General features: G+C 44.1%; 1 protein-coding gene across 5 annotated transcripts in view; it reads right to left on the bottom strand.

Moving 5' to 3' along the window:
- Positions 1–20,728, bottom strand: part of FYCO1 (FYVE and coiled-coil domain autophagy adaptor 1) — an 825,109-nt gene that overhangs the window by 216,080 nt on the left and 588,301 nt on the right. For all 5 annotated transcript variants that reach the window (XM_078688154.1, XM_078688155.1, XM_078688157.1 and 2 more), the window contains one exon: positions 12,216–12,415. In XM_078688154.1, the coding sequence (XP_078544280.1) occupies positions 12,216–12,415 (200 nt within the window). The remainder of the gene's footprint in view (positions 1–12,215; positions 12,416–20,728) is intronic.

Genomic DNA, 20,728 nt, shown 5'->3' with positions numbered 1-20,728 from the left:
AAATATATTAAAAAAATACTGCACATTAATGACAAACATCTTTCGCTTTGAAAGGGGAGGTACACAAGAAACATTGCTTACAATTTGCTAAACCACAGATATTCCAAATAAAAGCTCCACTCTATCTCTGGACTCTAGGAAATAATCTTTTACAAAGAAAATCAAATGGCTGCCATGCAAATCACCCTTGTAAGAAGGTCCTAAAATGCTGAAGATATAACTGTGACTCCCCCATGGAAAGAGTAATACCACATTTAGATGAAGACTTCTTGGCAGTCACTAAACAATTCTTTTCCTATGTGATGAAATTGGCTGCTTGTCTACGGCCATCCTTTGGAGATTCCATGTAGGAAGTTTATAACTGCCTATCTACACAGGTTTCATGTGTCCTGTTTCTGTAATGACTGTCCTTTATTCGGATATAGATAGTTTGTTTATGTATTTTAATGTTTTATAATGCACCCAAATAATCAAAATGATGGCACACAACAAACACCAAGGGCATCAGGATAACTGGATACTTTAAGTCAATGCTGATTGTCAATGTTGAATTCGCTTGAACTGGTGTGTAAATAGCCATAAGGCACTCATTAACAAAGCTCTTCAAGAATTGAGAAATTTCTAATAATATTAGTGACTTTAAAAAAAATTGACAAGCCTGCATAATTACCACACATTCTAGAAACCTGTAACACTTGCTAGGAAAGGAAAAAAATTCTACTCTTGAAATAGATAACAAAAAGGTACGTAAACCGTTCAACTCACATCACTGATCAAACCGTAACCATAACCATCATTAAGTATATGGTAGCTTGATCACTGCTGACTAGCACTGACCATGACATCCAAATTCTCCTAACTAAGGTCAGGCTTTACAAATCTTCAGCACTCAGTTGTCAAGCATACAGCTTTAGGCTGTTTAGATCCAGATGCAATACCCTGTCCACAATTCAGTGAAACCTGTAATGGGGGCAAAGATTAATTTCATTTATCGTTTTTAGCAATCAAATTATAGAATATAATTTTTATTGAAAAGGACATCGACATGCTTAAATGCAACTCATTTTGAATATGTTTCTCTTGGGCACTTTCCATAAGAATTGCATAGATTATTTTCCCTTACTTTCCAATGTCCTATCACTAAGCATTTCCCTTTTTTTCTAAACTGCTGATCCAGGGGGTTAACCCTGAACCATACTTCTGTCTTTCCACAACTTTTACTGTTATATATTCCATCTTCCTCACTCCTCCTCCATACTTTGGGGAGCCGAGGGCATACATTCTTGATTTATAAGTGTGAAACACCTCCCCCTTTTGCTGCTCCTTTTTCCATATTTGTGTGTAGAGCATATTTCAAAAACCTCAGTGCTCCTATTAACCCTTTTCATGAATGTTAAATGTCGTTAAATGTCGTATACTTGTAAAGCACACAGCTGCCCCAGCAAAGGGGTGTCCCGGCGCTGTATACCGCTGGGGAACCCGTCCTGGCTTTCCCTGTGGGATGGTCCCTACTGGGAATCCCCAAGGTGGAGCCAGGCATCCCCGGCGTTGATGGGGCCGTTGTGGAGATTAGGCAAGCTAATGCCCAGAGTTGCCGAGTGGGACCCCAGGTTAGAGTGGGCACCGAGGCGAGAATTGCCGAGTCCGCTGACCCTGGTCCACGACCCTGCCGCGTCGGGAATTGAACCCTGGTCCCGGGCCGACTTCTGCTCCCGAGTCTGCCGCCTCTAACCAGTGAGCCACACCACTCCAGCCGTCTTTTACTTTTGTCCTCTAACCTTGTTTGTTTCTGCTTTCATTTGAATATGTTGTTCCCTAACAAGGATTCGGTATAGGATAGACAAACCTTTTTTCATTTTTAAAACATGTTTTTGCTTATTATGTTAATTTGTGGTGTTGTTTTTCCACTAAATTGGATTTTTGATTTCTTCATTTCTAAGAAATGGGTTTCATTATTAGTTTTTCTATGAATTTACATACAATAAACTATGCAATATCTGCGATATGTTTGTGTAGCAAGCGGCAAAGGGTGATATTAGGCGAAATCCACTCATCACAAAGTGGCGCTTGAATATATCCTGAATAAGAGTGCACTTGTATTAGATAATGTGTAAACTGCTAAATGTATTTGCCTTGATATTGCTCTCTCTCTGAAAGTGGGCTGAATACATGTGCACTGCAGAATCACCTTAAATCACATCAAAAAGTCATCTCTGCAGGGCTTGACCGGCTCACTCTAAACTTGTTTACCTAATACAGAGCTGTGTTTTTGTTCAATAATATTTCCGCATTCTTACCCTGTACTTGAGGTAACCACGAAACCAGGGACGCCTGTTCAATGGACTCAAACAGCAGGCCGCCAAGAGAACATTCAGGAGCAGGTTCCAAGGTGATGCTCACACCAAACATGCCTGACCCAGTTAACACATCTGGGAGTGAAGTGGGCGAACCAACACCACCCCCAATTAGTTAGCAGATTGCAAAAGGGAGAAGAGATGGGGCTCCGGGGCCGAATGGAATTCCACCAGTATTATTCAAATACAAAGTGGCTGACTGGGCAAACCTTCTGCAACCTCTATTCTTGGAAGTCACTAGGCAGTATACCTGAATCATGGAAAGGCTCGACAATCGTGCCGATTTATAAGAGTGGCGAAAAGGCTCTGCCAAGTAACTATCGCCTGGTGGTACTGATCGACAAGGAGGCAAAGTACTTTGCGGGCACCATCTTAGAGGATCTCACAGCTTGGGCAGACAGCAACAAGATAATACCGCTAAACCCGACCGGTTTCTGTAAAATGTCAGGCACAACAACAAACATCCTTTCACTCTCTCCACTTATTGATGTGACCAAGACGGTCAACATTTGATAGCATTGAGAGGGGGAAACTCTTGGGGAAGCTGGCATGCTGGGGAACCCCTCAGGACATCTTAAACCTCTTGTCACTCCTTCACACCGACACCTGGGTCCAGGTGGAGCTGGGAGGGGGGACCCACCTTTCTAGAAAAGTCCCCATAATCAAAGGCCTGAAGCAGGGCTGCATGCTTGCACCTACGCTGTTCAACCTCTATATGGCCGACCTTCTTCAAGCTCACAACATCAGTAATTCACATGCACCCAGGCTGGGAGGCAAAACATTGACCACTCTTCTGTACGCTGATGATGTGGTGCTGCTCAGCCACACAAATGTTAGTCTTCAACACCTGCTAGACGAAATGCAGAAATATGCCATGGAGAAAAACCTAAAAAATCAATTTTAAGAAAATAAGGATCATTACGGTGAATAACAAAAGAAGACAGCAGGAGAGGTGGCATCTGGGATGTATATAAATTGAACCCACAAGTGACTACAAATACCTAGGTGTAATCATTGACAAAGAAGGGTCCTGCGCCCGCCAGAAAGAAGAAATTAGAAGGAGAGGCTTGGTCATAGCAATAACACTGAAAAACCTTACATCAAAATTGATGGGGTCTTCGCTAAGTCAATCAATCAATCACAACATTTGTATAGGGCGCTACTCACCCGTGAGGGTCTCAAGGCGCTGGAGGGGGGGGGGGGGGTGCTGCTACTGCTCGAACAGACAGGTCTTGAGCAGCCTCCTGAAAGTTAGAAGGTCTTCGGTCTGCCGTAGGAGGATGGGGAGTGTGTTCCAGGACTTAGCGGCGAGGAGGGAGAATGATCTGCCACCAGTGGTCATTCTCCTGATGCGGGGGATGGTGGGGAGGCTCAGGTCGGCGGAGCGGAACTGGTGGTTAGGGGTGTAGAAGGTGAGCCGTTTGTTGAGGTATGCCGGACCGGTGTTGTGGAGGGCTTTGTGTGCGTGGGTGAGGAGCTTGAAGGTGATTCTCTTGTTGACAGGGAGCCAGTGCAGGTATCTCAGGTGGTGTGTGATGTGGCTGCGGCGAGGGATGTCGAGGATCAGGCGGGCAGAGGCGTTCTGTATGCGTTGCAGTCGTTTCAGTAGTTTGGCCGGGGCTCCCGCGTAGAGGGCGTTTCCGTAGTCCAGTCTGCTGCTGACGAGGGCCTGGGTGACTATTCTTCTAGTGTCGGTGGGGAACCAATTGTAGATCTTTCGGAGCATGTGGAGGGTGTTGAAGCAGGAGGATGAGATGGAGTTGACTTGCTTGGTCAAGGAGAGAGTGGAGTCGAGGATGAATCCCAGGTTGCGTGCATGGTCGGTGGGTGTTAAGCAGCTCCCAGGGCGGTCGGCCACCAGGAGTCGTCCCAGGCGGAAGGTGAGGAGCCGAGAATGAGGACCTCCGTTTTCTCCAAGTTCAGCTTCAGGCGACTGTTCTTCATCCAATCAGCGACGGCTTTCATACTTTCGTGGAGGTTGGTTTTGGCGGTGACAGGGTCCTTGGTGAGTGAGAGGATCAGTTGTGTGTCGTCGGCGTACGAGATGATGTTGAGGTTGTGCAGTCTGGCGATGTGGGCGAGTGGAGCCATGTATATGTTGAACAGTGTCGGGCTGAGGGAGGATCCTTGCGGTACGCCGCAGATGATCTTGGTGGCATCGGATCTGAAGGGAGGGAGGCAGATGCTCTGTGTTCTGCTGGAGAGGAAGGAGGTGGTCCAGTCCAGGGCTTTGCAGCGGATTCCTGCGTCATGGAGGCAGGTGCGTAGGGTGTGGTGGCAGACAGTGTCGAAGGCGGCTGACAGGTCCAGGAGGATGAGGGCCGCGGTCTCGCTGTTGTCCAGTAGGGCCCTGATGTCATCGGTGGTGGTGATGAGGGCCGTCTCGGTGCTGTGGTTACTGCGGAACCCTAACTGTGAGGGTCCAGGATGTTGTTCTTCTTGAGGTAGTGGGTTAGCTGTTTGTCGACTGTTTTCTCAATGACCTTCACCGGGAACGGGAGCAGGGAGATGGGCCGGAAGTTCTTGAGGTCCTTGGGGTCTGCTTTGGGCTTCTTGAGCAGGGCGTTGATCTCGGCATGCTTCCAGCTCTCCGGGAAGGTTGCGGTTTCAAAGGAGATGTTTATGGCTTTGCTGAGGTGGGGTGCGATGGTAGTGCTGGCTTTGTTGAACATGTGGTGGGGGCACGGGTCTGATGGGGAGCCGGAGTGGATGGTGCTCATGGTTTTGATGGTGTCGTCGCCGTTGATGTTGTTCCAGCTGACGAGGGGGTTGCTGCCAAGGACTCTGGGGTATTGCGGGCTATGGAGGACGCCTGGTTGTTGAAGCGGTCATGGATGTCTGCAATTCTGCGGTGGAAGAAGGAGGCCAGGGAGTCACACAGGTCTTGTGAAGGTTGGATGTAGCTGGTGTTGGGGTTGGAGAGTTCCCTCACAATGTTGAAGAGCACTTTGCTGTTGGGTACGTTGTTATTGAGGCGGTCCTTGAAGGAGGTTTTTTGGATGATCTGATGAGGTGATGATGCTGGTGTATGGCGTTCTTGTGGGCTGTTTGGTTCTCTGGTGTTTGTTTGTGGCGCCATTTCTTTTCCAGCTTTCGGCAGTTTTGTTTGGAGGTCTGGATGTCCGCTGTGAACCAGCCAGCAGTCTTGTTCTTGCGGCTGTTGGAGGGATTCTTGATCGAGGATGTTGGCGCAGACTTCGATCCAGCATCTGAGGCTGCTGGCGGCGGCGGCGGGGTTGGTGGGGTCTGTGGGTGGGGTCCGGGCGAGGGCGGTGTGTAGCCGGTCTTAGGTGATTTTGCTCCAGCAGCGGCGGGGGATAAGTTGGGTGCGGTGGTGCGTGGTAGGCTTCTTGAAGGAGAAGTGGACGCAGCGGTGATCAGTCCAGTGGAGTTCGGTAGTGTGGCTGAAGGAGACGTGGGGGCTTGCGGAAAAAATGGGATCAAGCGTGTGTCCGGCAGAGTGGGTGGGGGTTGTGATGACCTGTTTGAGTCCGAGGTTGGCGAGGTTGTCAAGCAGGGTGGTGGACTTGGTGTCGTCGTTTTTCTCGAGGTGGAAGATCAGGTCCCGAGGAGGATGTAGTCCGTGGACGCAAGAGCGTGCGTACTGACGAAGTCGGCAATGGAGTCGCTGGTGGTGTTGGGATCAGTGTGGATCTGGTAGTGCAGGTGTTCAGCGGTGCTGAGGGTGTCGTCTGAGTTGGTTGAGATCTTGAGGGTGGTCTTGTGGACGATGGCGATTCCACCTCCTACTCCGTTCGTGCGGTCTCTGCGGGTGATCTTGTAGCCGTCCGGGATGGCTATGGCGATGTCGGGAGCCGAGGATATGTTCATCCAGGTCTCGGTCAGGAAAGCGATGTCCAGGGAGGATGTGTCGAGCAGGTCCCAGAGTTTGATGGCGTGTTTGCATGCGGAGCAAGTGTTTACGAGTACGCATCTGAGGTGGGTGCGTCCTGCCTGGTGGGAGGATTGGCGGGTCTGTTGCTGGTGGTAGCACAGGCTAAACTACTCCCCACGATAACCAATGGCAGCAAAAGGATTGCGAGGCAGAGATGCTAAACTACTGGACAGCACTCTAGTCAACTCATATAGAACTATGTCCAGCCTCCCGAACTACACTTCACCAGCTCAAATTAGACTGGAGTTCGGCTTACTAAAACAATCTCTGGCTAGGCACAGAACTTACATCATCTGCTGGAATAAGATCTGATCCTCTGCCTCAAACACTCAAAATAAACTTCTATCGGAAGATCTCCAGCGCAGGGAAACTTCTGCCGCAAGACGCTACCTACAAGAATCTCTTGAAATCGCCGAGCTCACTGATCTCTGAAACACACAGCTCCAACACACAACCTTCAGAAAATTGGTTTGGAAGTCTGTAAGACAAATTTCACTGTTGGAGGACAAGGCTCTGTTCTCAGCCAGATCCCATGTCTGGATGACCCTAAATTCCTATAAAACACCTGCACCCCAAAACTACTTCAATCAGGGTTACCCTAAATCTTTAAAAATAAAATTTCAAAAGCCTCGTCTGGGCATTTTCCCATTTGGCCAGAATCTTCCACCATGGCACTGTCGCAAAGCACTTGCAGCCTGTGTAATACAGGCCCAGGAGATATTTTGCATTTAATTTGCACATGCAAGGTGCAGCAGAAAGAGTGGATACAGCGGCTAAAGGCCCCCTTCAGGCAGATAGGAACTCACGCTAGGGGGCAATCGGTGCTTGCATGCTTTAATCCGGGGGCCACACAACTGAACTGCAGAGTGATCAAATTTCTAACGCTGGCGGAACAAAAAATGACTAAAACGACAAGCTTGCATTAGCAATTTTAGCAATAGGTGGATAAAGAAGAAATCAGCTCATAAACTGGATGCTGTCACTTTATAATCAAAGTGTTACAATTCAAAAAAGAGCGCCTTATGATGGGGAAAAATTCCTTATTATGTTTTAAACCTATTAGAAGCCTCCTTTAGACACATATGCACTCTACCGCACTTTACTACGTGGACTTCTGGTTTAATGGGCATTTACTTATGGGGTATACTGATGGTTTTATTAGCTAATTTTACACTAGTCAAGTTTGTACTGTACTGCACACTACCAGGTCTCTCGATCTTACTGTCATACACCAATGGTGTATATTGAATGTTTTTATCAGACTTTTTTATACCAGCTACGTAAGCACTGCACTGCACTTTATCATGGGTACCATCGGTTGTATTGGTGAACAACAATGATTTTTATTGGTAGTTTTATGATGTTGCAATGGTTTTAAGTAACTATGCAAAATAAATAAACTTGAACTTGAGGTAGGAATTCAATTTATGTCAAATGTAGCACTTTGATCTGTTCAGTAAGTTAATATGTGTATACATTTTCTTGTCTGACTACAGATTAAGGTATGTTCCAAACGCTCAAGGGAGATTTAGCATGGCTGAGTCTGAAGAGGTGTGAGGACAGTAGAAAAGGAACACTGCACTCTAATTGGATGGCTGATTCCTTGAAGACAGCAGCCATCGAATGATGTGAGTAGAGTCTGCCATTTCCCCTCATTGGATGGGTGCTACTATATATTTAGTAGCAGTCATCCAATGTGGAAAGATTAAGGCAGCCGTCTAAAGTCTTCCTACCCTGGAGGTGTAGACAGAGTGCCCGATTCACAAACAGCCTCTGCACTCATGGCGGAGATTCCACAGTCCTGGAGGGAGCTCCGCAATGAGAAGATGCAGTGCAGAGATCCCGCCACGAGTGCAGAGTCTTTTAGTGAATTGGGCCTTCAGTGTTTTCAATGTACCTACATGTTTTCCCTAAAATACAAGCATACCTTTCATGTGGAAAGAAGGTTGCTGTTTTATGCACCCTTCATCCAGACAACTAAGAAGAAGGCTGGATAAAGTTAAGTTTATAAGCTCATTTGGTGTTGTAACGCCCCGCTAGCCCAGGTACTCACCAATTACCATGCCAGAGAGAGAGTAATTTTACATGACTTTATGCCACCGCATGTAAATCAGAACTCAAAATTCTAAGCTTGCCTTTGACTAATTTCTCCAACACGGACGTCACAGGCCTACAGTGTACAGTGGAAACCAAAAGTGTTCCAGCGTTCTTTTATTTACAAGACACTACATCTTCTGCTTTGTTAAATTACAAGTTAATAGTTTTACAAAATAGATAAATAAGTAAATAAATATGTAAATACACAAAACAAATACATGAATAAATACACAGATAATCATAGCTATACAGGTAATTACAATTCTTCAATTAAGTGTTGTGGCGCCTGAATTACAAGTCTAGATTGGGTCACAGAAAACCGGGAACTGGTGTCAGTGATCTGCATAGGTGAGGTGAAATTATCAGTAGACACAGAGCCGCCAACAGCCTGTCGAGACCCAGCCTCTACATTGATATCGATGTTTGGTGAGTGATGGGCCGCATGTTGAAAATGGGAGGAATCTCTCATAAGGGACGTCCTAGGATGCTTGGGAGTCCCCATGTGTCCTTTGGTGTTAGCGATAGTAAAGGGTTCAGTCTCAACAGAAGCATCAGACTTTCTTTTTCTTTGTTGTCTGAGGAACATTCCATCTCCTCTTGTAAAGATGACATATTTTACATGGCGTCGTCTGTCAGCAAATATTTTCATCTTCAGTTTGCTACCAAAGTCTGTTGCATGAATGTCTTCCTCAGTCTTGGATCTGAGTTTGGTCCATTGGGCCAGCTTGTTCGTCATGGCTCTTTAAAACATGAGAGCTGCAGGGCATTCTCCTGTCGTTTAGTGAGTGGTTGAACACTAAGCTTGAAGAGTAGTGAAAGAGTCAGAGCTGAAAAAGAGGCAACAGGCAGAGGATCAAGGCAAGATCACAAGGCTGGAAGCTTAGTGCTGTCCCACATTGTAGCAGGTGTCAAAGGGCCAGGCCTGGCTGGAGGACCAGGCAGAGGAAAGGCAGGCAAGGCCAGGCAGCACCTTCTTAATGATCATTAGCATATTGAGTTGTGTTGTGTACCCTGTCCATGTATTCCCTAGTATTTACTAATGTTTTTTTAATAACAAGCATATAGAGATATTCATAGTAATAATAAATGAACTTGTTACTGGCGATATGTGGAGAATATAAGTAATTTGGGAATGTTAAGAGGTGTTGTGGAGGGTTTGTTTGTTATTTTTGTATATCATTCACAAAGTCTAACATTGGAGTCTAGGAAAAATATGCAAAATAGATACAACCAAACCAAGTAAAAATTACAAGTTCTTAGGCGTGACACTCTGCTGATATCTGCCACACTTTCACTATGCATAAGTGTTCCATTATATATCCCAGAACCACGTGCAAATTCTATTATGAGCCATGTAGCTTAGTTGTATTTTGATGTTTGATTCGACAGTAGACAAATTGATGAGTACAAGTAGCAGTAACATATATATTTGTCTGCTTCATTATGATGGTAGTTAAAGTGTGTGTTAAATAATAATTATATTTATTCAGTACTGATAGGACTTCCTTTTTGTCTACTCTGGATGACAACAAGCAGGCTACCTTAATCCTGTAAATTCTTTCTGGGGCATATGCATCAGTTCACTGAAAATGTCTTATCAGCTTTGAAAATAGTCAGGCATCAACAGTACAGAATTCAGCAATGAAGAAGGTAACAATTTCAGAACAGCTTACCAGAAAGCAGCCCTCCAACTCTATTGTTAGAAATAATCAAGGACAGGATCATTTCTCTCCCCCTTTCAATGGGTTCATGCACCACGAGGTCCAAGTCAATGAGCTCCACCATCAAGCCTTTTAAACACAGATTCCCCGGGGATTGTTGGGCTGTGACACAGCAATTCTCCAGTGCCGCTAAGCTACAGTCGCCGACTAGGATGATGCCGGCTCCAGCAACGATCAACATCGGGAGAGACGGTCACCAGCGGAAACCTAACAAGATGGCTGAAGGCTCTGTTGAGCTGCGAATAGCAGCTGAGAGGAGATTGGCTTGGGACTCACCCCTTCGGTGTAGCCCACGGGCGTCACATACCTTCCGGGCTGGGCCTCGGTTGCCCTGCTTCCTGCTGCGACTGCCTCTCTTCTATGCTTCCTGTCGCAGCTGCTGTGGCACCTGAGACGCATCCCACAATCCAGGCAGCGAGAAATTTTCCGAACTGCTGCCGCCCTGGTATCCCAGAGTGATTCCCTGGTGTGGCAGGAGAGAGCGACGAGTTCCCGTATTCCACCCTCGTTCCCCCGTGACTGCCCCTCCATTGATCAACACCTGGACTCTGCTTCCCCCCCTGATTTCTTCCGGGGTCTACAGAATTCTGCAAGCCTCCATTCGATGGTGGAATTCTAGGGGACCGGGACCGGAGTCCTCCATCTCGGCGGTGGCGATCGTGCACGGGATTTCACCGCAAGCAGCCTCCAGGCAGTCTCTACCATCGGGAACTTCGCCGACATCTTATCGGTGGATGGCTCAGTTCTTAACAGCCATTTTATGCCCTTCTAAAGGCCCTCTCCGCAGCCAGACCACTCGATTCTGGTGAGTGCAGCCGGCCCCTGGTGCTGCGATGCCGTGACGCCGACCGGACTAAGGATCTGCATACATGACTTTATTGGGAACCCTGATATTAACCTCTTTTTAAGGTACACAGGACAGCACCGTTTCCTGCATTTGTATTACTGCTGCATTCCCATTTTTTTTTCTCTTATATAACATCCATCTCTGGATAACTGTTTGTTGTTGTCGTGTATTCCACCCTTCTCTATTTATTTTTGATCCTTTCATTGTAACTAAAGTAACGTGCACATCCACATCTATGTAAAGCGCTCTGATACCTATGAGTTTAGCCAGCTCTATATAAAACTATACAAATAAATAAATAAATAAACAGAAGAGGACAACACACAGATTGTCCAACATCTCCCTAATTCTTAAACACAATTATTTTTGAATGATGAAGAGTGGGCGAAAGATGAAGTGCTGCTTTTTAAGGGAGATCAAATGACCCTTTAATATCTGTTTGGTCAAATGATCTGAGGAACCTCCAATGCAAAAACCAAGGAACCTGACAAATATTTAGGATCTAGATTCTCTTACCCGCCTGCTCCAAAAAAACAAAAACGGTTGCAAAGAGTATTAGATACCTGTTACACTTATCAAGGATGTTTCTACCACTATTCCATTTAAACCATGCCATGCGTCCATTCATTTATTACATAACCTGGAATATCTGCTGATTCCCGCTACCGATACTAATGTTACAAGAACACCATGGCCTACAGTAATATATTTGGGATTTAGTAAACCATCTCTCTGTTTTGGATAATGCAACTGACCAATGTGTACTTGTGAGCCTAACACGAATTCCCTATGACTGTGTTCACTCAAACCTAACTCGATGAAATGACATGGGCATCAAACTTGCTAGCTTTGCCAACCACAGAACCATATCAAGAAATCAATAAAGAAAATGGGCATGGTGCTCGAGTGGCTCATCTTCATAAATATTCAGACCTTTAATGGAAACCAAACTTTGCCTTATACCCACTACCTCTCTCCTGCTATTATTCATGTGTAACCCTCCTAGACATAGACTGCAGTGATGTTGCAGGCACTACAGGGCGGTGCATCCATATTTTGCATGGAACTCTAGAATTGCAGGCCAAAGATCCGAGCCAAAGATATATGACCTCTCTGTGATTTTCAATTAATACCTACATTGAGGCACACCGAAACAAGCTAAGAGCCAATATAAAATATTACACAAACACTGGACATTTTAACAATGAACCCATTTATACATTTTACAGAAATAACAATTTATATACAACAGAATAAAAAAAACTGACACAAAAGAATATATATATATTTTTTAAACTAACCGGAAACTCCATGTATTCTTTGTGTTGCAGCATTGTTTACGTCAGGAGAGCTTTCCTGGCTATTAGAACATTCTGAATCATCACTAACCACCACACTGGGTGCACTGTAGCAAGCATTACAGCATCGCTCCCTCTTCCCGCTGTGTTTTGTCATCTTGTAATTATTGCAGCAATAGTAGCAGAAAATGCCTCCGCACAGCCTGAAATCGAATGAAAGAAAAGGAGGCAAGCATTTTACTCAGCCCATCCACTCATACCACAGAAGTGAACAGTTGCAGAAGTTTGAGTTTTTTTAAATCATGTTTGTCTGGAGGAGGTGCAAAATACATACAGACAAGCAAATCAAAAACAGATTCGTTAGTGATGACATTCGTTTTCAGTAATTACGTTACTTAATTTCAGAGAAACAAAGCACAGAAAGGATAGAGCTAAAGACCTAACATACTGTATTCAAACCGTCCTTCAGATTCTGCTAAACATACAAAAAGCTACTGGGGTTGGATTAACATGCGATAACCACTTTGACAACGCTTTTTCTAAATAATTAGCCTCTAGTTTCTGTTTGAGCGACCCAATCTGCAGGAGATTCCATATTTTGAACCTCCTATTACTGGCCCTCCTTTCTTTAAAAAAAGCTTATTTCGGCATGGTAGAAAGCGAGGTATTTATTCTGCCATAATTTGATGAAAGAGTGGGGAATCTGGGTTTAGCCACTCCCTTGCTATGCAGTTTCTGGAAATAATAATTTCCACAAACAATTGGAGATTTATGGCTGAGATTGACACTGTCTGGTTATCCAGACCAAGTAAAACTAACCTAGGTGTCAGATGTATACGCATGCCGGTAATGGAGGATATAAATTCTCGGATCTTTGTCCATAACAACAGGATCGGAGTACACATGTTTGTCATGTGTACTGCACTTTTGTTGTTCTTGCCAGTATTACTAAAACCTTGGACAATCAGAGCTGGATTGCCCTACCCACCTATGTGCTTTCTTTGGAGTGTAATACAGATTGAAGATTGTTTTGAAATGCTGTGTTGTTTTTAGCCTGGCAGATAGCAAAACATTATGGGCCAGATGTACGACCTGCCAAATAGCGTCTCGCAAATTGCACTGCATTTGCGACTCGCAATTTGCGAGGTGCTAAGTGGCATGTACAACAGTGTTTTAACACTGTTTGCAATTCCCAATGGGGTTGCAAATTGCGAGGATTATGAACATTAATGAGCCTCTGGCAATTTGCAAGCCCATTGGAAATGACAGGCCCTCCCAGGGATGGTGGCCTCCTGGGTTCAGCAGACCACCATGTCTGGGACTGCTGTTAAATAAAGCATATTTTTTTTTTTTAATGCAGCCCGTTTTCCTTAATGGAAAACAGGCTGCATTTCAAAAAAATAAATAAACGTTTTTGTTTAATTTTTTAAGGGCAGGCAGTGGTCCCTGGGACCACTGCCTGCCCTTATAAAATAATATTGCATGGATTTGCAAAGGGGAAGGGGTCCCCTGGGGACCCCTTCCCATTTGCGAATGCATTACCACCTACTTGAAGTAGGTGGTAATTTGCGAGTGTTTTGCGACCAAAATTGCAGTCGCAAAACATTGGTACATAGCTTTGCGGTCGCTATTAGGAAGGGAACGCCCCTTCCTGATGCCGAGTCGCAAAACAGTATTTTGCATGTCGCAATTTATTTGGGACTCGCAAAATACTGTTTGTACATGGGCCCATGCTTTTTAACGTGTGCAAACTGGTCTAAGACCTATTTACGCACGCTAAAAAGCGTTGTACATCTGGCCCTATGTCCCATAATTAGCGACTTATGAAAACGGGGATTCCTCCACCATTGTTCAACTTACCTGCCCACTTTAAAGTCAGTGCCGCAACATCATCGTCCTAAAGTTCGTAGAATTGAGAATAAAGTATCCCGAGGTATATCTCTTCTTAGATAACATTGAATGCCTCATGGGACTTTCCACCCCCCAAATGATTATCTGCAAAACCTGCCTGAGCTGTAGATATTTGCTCAGATTCTGTCTCTCAAAACTTATCTTGGAGGAACTGAAATGAGCGTACATAACCCTCTTCAATTATATTCCCAATGTTATTGATGCCTTCTTGTTTCCATCTCTGAGAGCTCATATCATGAAATATAGACTGAAACTGGGGGGCATCCCATAAAGGGGTATAGTAGTTATATTTTGTCATTTTCATTATCACAGCTGCTTTATGCCATATTCTAAAAGCCGTCTTTGCCATCTTGAATGTAACTTTTTTGTAGTAGCTCTGTTCTGTAACCTTTACGAAAAACCGGAGGCACATTTTCCTAAACCATACACATAAATCGGTGCAGCATTGGTATTATTTTCCGAAATATTAGGTCCTAATAGGAAATAATGAATGTGCTGCATCACTGCAGGCATATAATAATACCTAACGAATCCGCTTCTATACACTGAAAGACTCGTGAATTTGAGCACCCTTTTGGGTCATTTAAATCCCCACATGAAACTATTACAAATCAAATATAGTTTCTGAAATCACTTGGAACAGACTTCTAAAGGTATGGTCCTCAACAGGTATAGCGCTTGCAGCAAAAAGACATGTTTATAATATTATAGAGGCCAATAATCATAAGTTTAAGATTATCCATGTACTTAGATTCCTGACCCATAAGCTGCAGCCTGGATCTGGAGTTATTGTATAACACTTGAATGGATCTGATAAACCTTGGACCAAATCCCATCCTAACTATGAGTGTTCGCAGTTATCTCGATGATTTTCTGTCAAAAGCCTTTTCTGGGTTGAGCAGGACCATTACGAGAGGAGATGTGTGAGATTCTGCAACACTGAATAAAGCAATAAAACAGCTACTATGATTTAACTGTGCCCCTCCCAGGGACACATTCATGTTGCCATGGTTACACTAGTCTCGTAATCACCCTGTTCAAATGAGTAGCTATGATTTTAGAATAAATCTTGACATCACTGTTAATCAGAGAGATGGGCCGATATAACCCTGTGTTTGTCACATCTACATCTGAAACCTACGAGCTGCTCTTTCTACATAGAGACTTTGTGCCTGAGCCTTGACCACTACGATGTGCTGCATAAAGGTAATGTCCTCAGCATCACCGCCAACAAGATGGCATGCTGTATCTGTAACCTGTTTCTCTAATCTGGCTAGTTCCATTTCCATAGGCTGAAGAAAGTGCCCTTAGGTTTTCTCTCAATTAATTGAATAGCTCATTGTCTCCCTCCTAGTACCGGCCTTAAATGTATCCCATACTATTCCAATCAAGGCACTATCCCAAATTCAGTGGAAAAGGTCTGGAATCCACTGTGCCATATGTTCTATATATCCAGGGTCTAACAGCACAACCTGCTGAATTATCCAGCGGAATTTAGAGTTCAGCATACATTGAATCATAACATCCAACAACAAGGGGTTATGATCAGATGATACACTAGGACATTTTACCTTTTGTGCACCTCTTAGGAAAATTCTGGAATAATAGAACATAATCCAGCCTTGTATGATTTTTGTGTATATATGAATACAAAATATAACAGGGATCAGGGATTTTAAGTTCAGCAAAGGCATCAACGAGGTTGAGTATTTTCTGTATTTTCTGTTTTAGGTTTCTGACCATCTTTGAGTCGCACCCTCTTTAGTGTGTATGTTGTCCCCCTAGTCAGGTTGATTCCCTCCTTTGGATTATTTACACAATTTTGCATGCAGACAACATGCACATCGTGGTGTCAGTTTCAACAGATGTCGATGACACTGTCAAGCGCTTCAATAACTATGACCAGAGTAGTTCGATGAATGAGAGAAACTGCCTTAAATTAAATTCCAAGAAAACAGAGGTCGTCCGGTTTGGGAAAGAGACTTTCTTTCGGAACTAGTCCTGGCGGCCCTAACATCTGAGCCCCCTCCTCCTGCCTGTCCACAAAGCCAAGAACCTAGGAGTAATCTTTGATTTACTCAGATCAGATAAATAAGCTCACAGTCTCCTGTTTTTTTCTAGTATGATCTCTGTGAAAGATTCTCCCATTCATTCCGTTCGATCTGCAGAAATCGGTAATAATTGCCCTAGTGCTTTCCAGGTTAGATTACTACAATGACCTATATATTGGTATCCATCAACGATCTCTGAGTAAACTGCAAAGTTTATAAAACACAGCAACTCGTCTCTAAATGAGAACTAAAAAGTTCAAATCTGTCTCATATGCACTGTCGGAGTTAGCTTCCCATTAGGAAGCGAGAAGTCTTCGAGGAACTATGCACTGCTCACAAATCCCTTCATGACATAGGTCCTGAGCACCTTAAGAAGAAATTCAAATGGGATACACCTAGGAGAGCCCTTCGACCAGTCACCTCAAGAACAGTGGAAACACCGAAAATAAACAAACCGTCTTGGAGTGGTAGACACTTTGTTCCTCTACTTGCCTCTGCATCTCAAAGCCAAGTCCAATGTTATCTGTTTTAGAAAGGTACTCTAAACCTGGCTTTTTCCATTTATGTTGCCCAATTCGTTTTCACATACTGTTAAATCTAGCAGACACCAGCACCAAGACACCTCTAGGTAATCAAGAGCTCTATAAACATTATCATTATCATCATAGGGAGCATTAGAGTTTAGAGTCATATTGCAGTTTAGATCCCCGCAAAATATAAAAGTGGTCGGCCACTGCACCTCTTCCACTGTCAGGTATGCAATTGTCGCAGTGTCATTTAAAACAGGACTGTCTACCAAACTCATAGTTAACTTCAGTTTTGCAAAACAAACCTCAGTGATAGACCACCAACGTAGTTTATCCAAGGACATGCATTTAACATTAATGATGTTTCTTTTAGCTAATATGCCCCCCTCCCAGTAGTATTCCCTTGTCAGATCCTGACTAACAAGTCATTACTCTAGGAATTATCCATGTGTAATGTGTGATAAACAGAATTGTGATAGTAAAAGGAGTGAAATGAAAGGACGGGATTGATCTATATGATATTTGCGATCTTGTGTAATAAAACTGTGATATTCATAAATGCCAATAAAACATTTTTGAAAAAAAAAACTTTAGGATTACAATAAGCGTTTCTTCTTATGCTGAATTTGGGTTTCCTAGAAATAGATCAAGTCATTCAGACCCCTTACATTCATAGTTACTACTGGTAACCTGTCAGCATTACCCACTCTAGTAGATTAAGACGTAAAACACTGTCTGCTATATAACCATTGCTGTTGACAGTTTTGAATAATTATTATTAGTTTCATTAATCAGACCTTAGTGTAATAGTGACAGGCATATAATATAGATCATAAATGATGTGCACTGCATACATGTATTAAGGAGATGTACACAGAACATTATAATTAATAGCTAAGATAAATTAAAAAGGAGAAATACCCAGATAACTATATTTAATAGATTACAACTGATAATAAATGCATCTCATATGACATGCATCCACAAGCTTTCAAACATATTTCCACTACTGTAAATTTAATTCATATCTTAGGTCCACTAAAAAATACTACAATTAAACTATAACATAAATCAACCCACCCTCAGATATGATCAAGAAAATCAGTCATAAATAAAGTGCCAAAATATTCCATGACCATTGCTGTTGATGCTCCCCTTCTGTGACAGATCTAGTAAAAAACATAAGGAATGATTTGACCTTTCACTTCACTAGCTCCTCCTTAGGCTATTCCCTTCCAGACTTTACACCCTCCATCTTTGTACCACCCGTTCCTTCTGCAGATCCTCCTATCCCCTCAACCACATGACCCCCTAACCTTTACCCCTTTCCACCCTATCCCCCTCCCAGCCCTACCCACCCCTGTCTGTGCCCCTATCCCCCCCCCGAGTAGCAGATTCTATGCAGTCAAGCCATCCTTGGATGCATCTACGATGGTCATCCTCCCCTCCTCATCTAGCAGGTGGTTTCAATATGTTCACGTAAACCCCCAGTCCTCAACGTCCCCTCGCACTAAATGTTTTTTCCCACTCCCAGATTCCCCCCTAGTGCTATCAAATGGAAGTACTTCATCATGAAAAAAGAAACTGCAAGAGTGCTAAAATATCCAGTTCATATCTCATGTGAACTACACGTAAAACTTTACTACAACATTTCTAAAAATGATCTTGCCTTAATTTCTGAATTGAAATAATTAGCTCTCTCATCATTAACTCATTTCAGTCTTGCAGGGTTCTATAAGAATGCTTGACAACACTTCTCCTGAAAGGTACTGACCATCTGTCAAAGCCTCCACCTGCTTTAAACTGTGACATGGCAGATATCAGGCCTAGTAAAAAAAGGTGTGGCTTCCCTTTTAGAGTCAGGTTGTGCCGCCTAGTATATTTTCTGTCTCAGTAAGAAGTTCCCAAAAAACCCACAGGATAGCTCTCTGCTTGGTGTCTGAATCCCGGCCTTGTCTCTCAGCCAATGAGTATCTCTTGGAGAGAGGAAATCTATCTGCTCTGCCCCTCAATTTCTATTCAGTGGGTTCAGGGAAAACAGAATTCAACAGTTGTACCACAAATTCACGTACATCGTATCCTTCTGAGACTCCTCTAATGCCAATCACACGTAAATAATTATATGAATGCCAATTTTCTAAATCTTTGAGTTTTCACTGGACATCAACCAATTGAACAGTGTCAAGGCTCTTAACTTGAACTTGCATGCTAGCAAGATCAGTTTCTATGGATATTATCCACTCCTTAATTGCTGATAGACGGGTTGTTCTATCATTACAGACTTTCAAAAGCTTTCTGACTGAACCACACTTTCGAGCCACCATCGTTAGATCATTACTGAAAATTGCTGAATGCCATAGCAGAAGTACCGTTTGTCTGTGGTTTTGCTATGGAGTAACTCTGCATCAGAGCCCCAGCCACGTCTTTTCTGCAACAAGAGCGAGGGGCTTATTTTCATATCGTCCACGAAGTACGATCATTAGCAAATACAGGTCCAGTTCTTCTGACTCTGAGCTGTACTTATGTCTGTATTTGCATTACCCTCAGACTGGTGCATAGAGAGATTAGATAGAGAGTAGAACTTCTCACCAATATCCTGTTCCATCCTCAACGAGCAAAAAGAGTAGGCATTTGTCCTACTACAGCATCATCCATTCTTGCCACTAGTGCCGGTTCCCAGCCTACCTTTTTCTTCTGCTTCGGTGTGGGACATATCCATCCTGCAAGTTTCCCAAGGCAGCCCTGTTGTGACTGAAGTCTCACACACTGGGTTCCCTATACCTAGATTGGAGCTGGTGACTTTCTTTTCGCAAGGTAATTTCCAACAGTGGTGATGGAGGTGAGGGTATTACATGTGTTTGTGCCTGCGGAACTTGGTTACCTAAAGTTGCACCAATAGTGGACCACAGCACCAACCATATCCCCTGCCACAACATTAGTCATAAAGTCCTCACCCCCTCTTGACCAACTCACTTCTCAGCTCGGGACAGTCTTTGCTTCTGACGGTTCATTGCACAGAGGGGCTAGGAGGACTAGCCAGATAGTCTATTGTTCCCAGCATATTATTCTTCCCAGCACTGGCGCCTCCGTCATAGACAACTAAGTTGTGCCCAAAATTTGCAACTGATCCCCCTCATGTCTGTTGATCCTGATCCGATGAATCAATTAGAAATCAAGGCTGCCTTGGTCCCCCAACCATCTCCTTGACTGCCGCACAACCATCTGCTTTCCATCTGTGGAATCTGCAGGGGAATCTCTAGTCCAGGTCAGGGTCGAACCACTGCAAGAGTAGCGCTACTTTGGCTGGTGGAATGAGCTTGGGCAGTTTGGGCAGCGTCCTGACTCCATGCCCCAAACGAGAAAGGGAGAGGGGTGGAGGAGACTGGGGAACAGGCACTGCAATACTGCTACGGCAGAGTTCCTCACTCTCGGATGTTGTTAACACAGATTAAGAAGGGCATCTAGCGAAATAAGGGGGAGGAGATGAAGGTAGACAAGAATAGCCTGACTGCAGCCTAATGGAATGGAGAGAAAGTGCTATATTAGCTTTAGCTATGCAATCTGTGTTCGCTTAATTTGCTTTTCCTCATTCAGCCGAACAAGTAAGATGAAGTAGCTGAGTAGAATTGCCTCCATCCATTGCTCCAGTGACACTGTGAGCTAAGGGAGGAGGTAGGCTCCTGTGTACCGTGCTGCACAGGCTCTGCCTTTCCCTTTCCCCTGCCCAAGCCAAGTATTTTGGCAAAGCAGGGGAAAGAGAGATAGACACTGTATATTAGGACATATAATGTTGGGAGCAGCGGGCCAATACCAGGTTTTATAGGTATTATATTTGAGGAGAGGATGTGGCCTTATGGCTAGAGCAGTCAACCTCGAAGCCGGGGCACTAGGTTTGAGTCTCGGCAGGGACACTCAACACTGTGATTCTGGGCAAATCACTTAGCCTCCCCGTGCCCAACAAAAATGAATATGCCCGTCTGTAATGCAACAGGTACTCATGTAAAGCGCTCTGATACCTTCGGGTCAA

Source organism: Lissotriton helveticus, chromosome 4_1, assembly GCF_964261635.1.
Source record: "Lissotriton helveticus chromosome 4_1, aLisHel1.1, whole genome shotgun sequence".
Classification (NCBI taxonomy): domain Eukaryota; kingdom Metazoa; phylum Chordata; class Amphibia; order Caudata; family Salamandridae; genus Lissotriton; species Lissotriton helveticus.
Note: the sequence above shows the minus strand (reverse complement) of the source record. Positions and strands in the feature narration are given on the sequence as shown.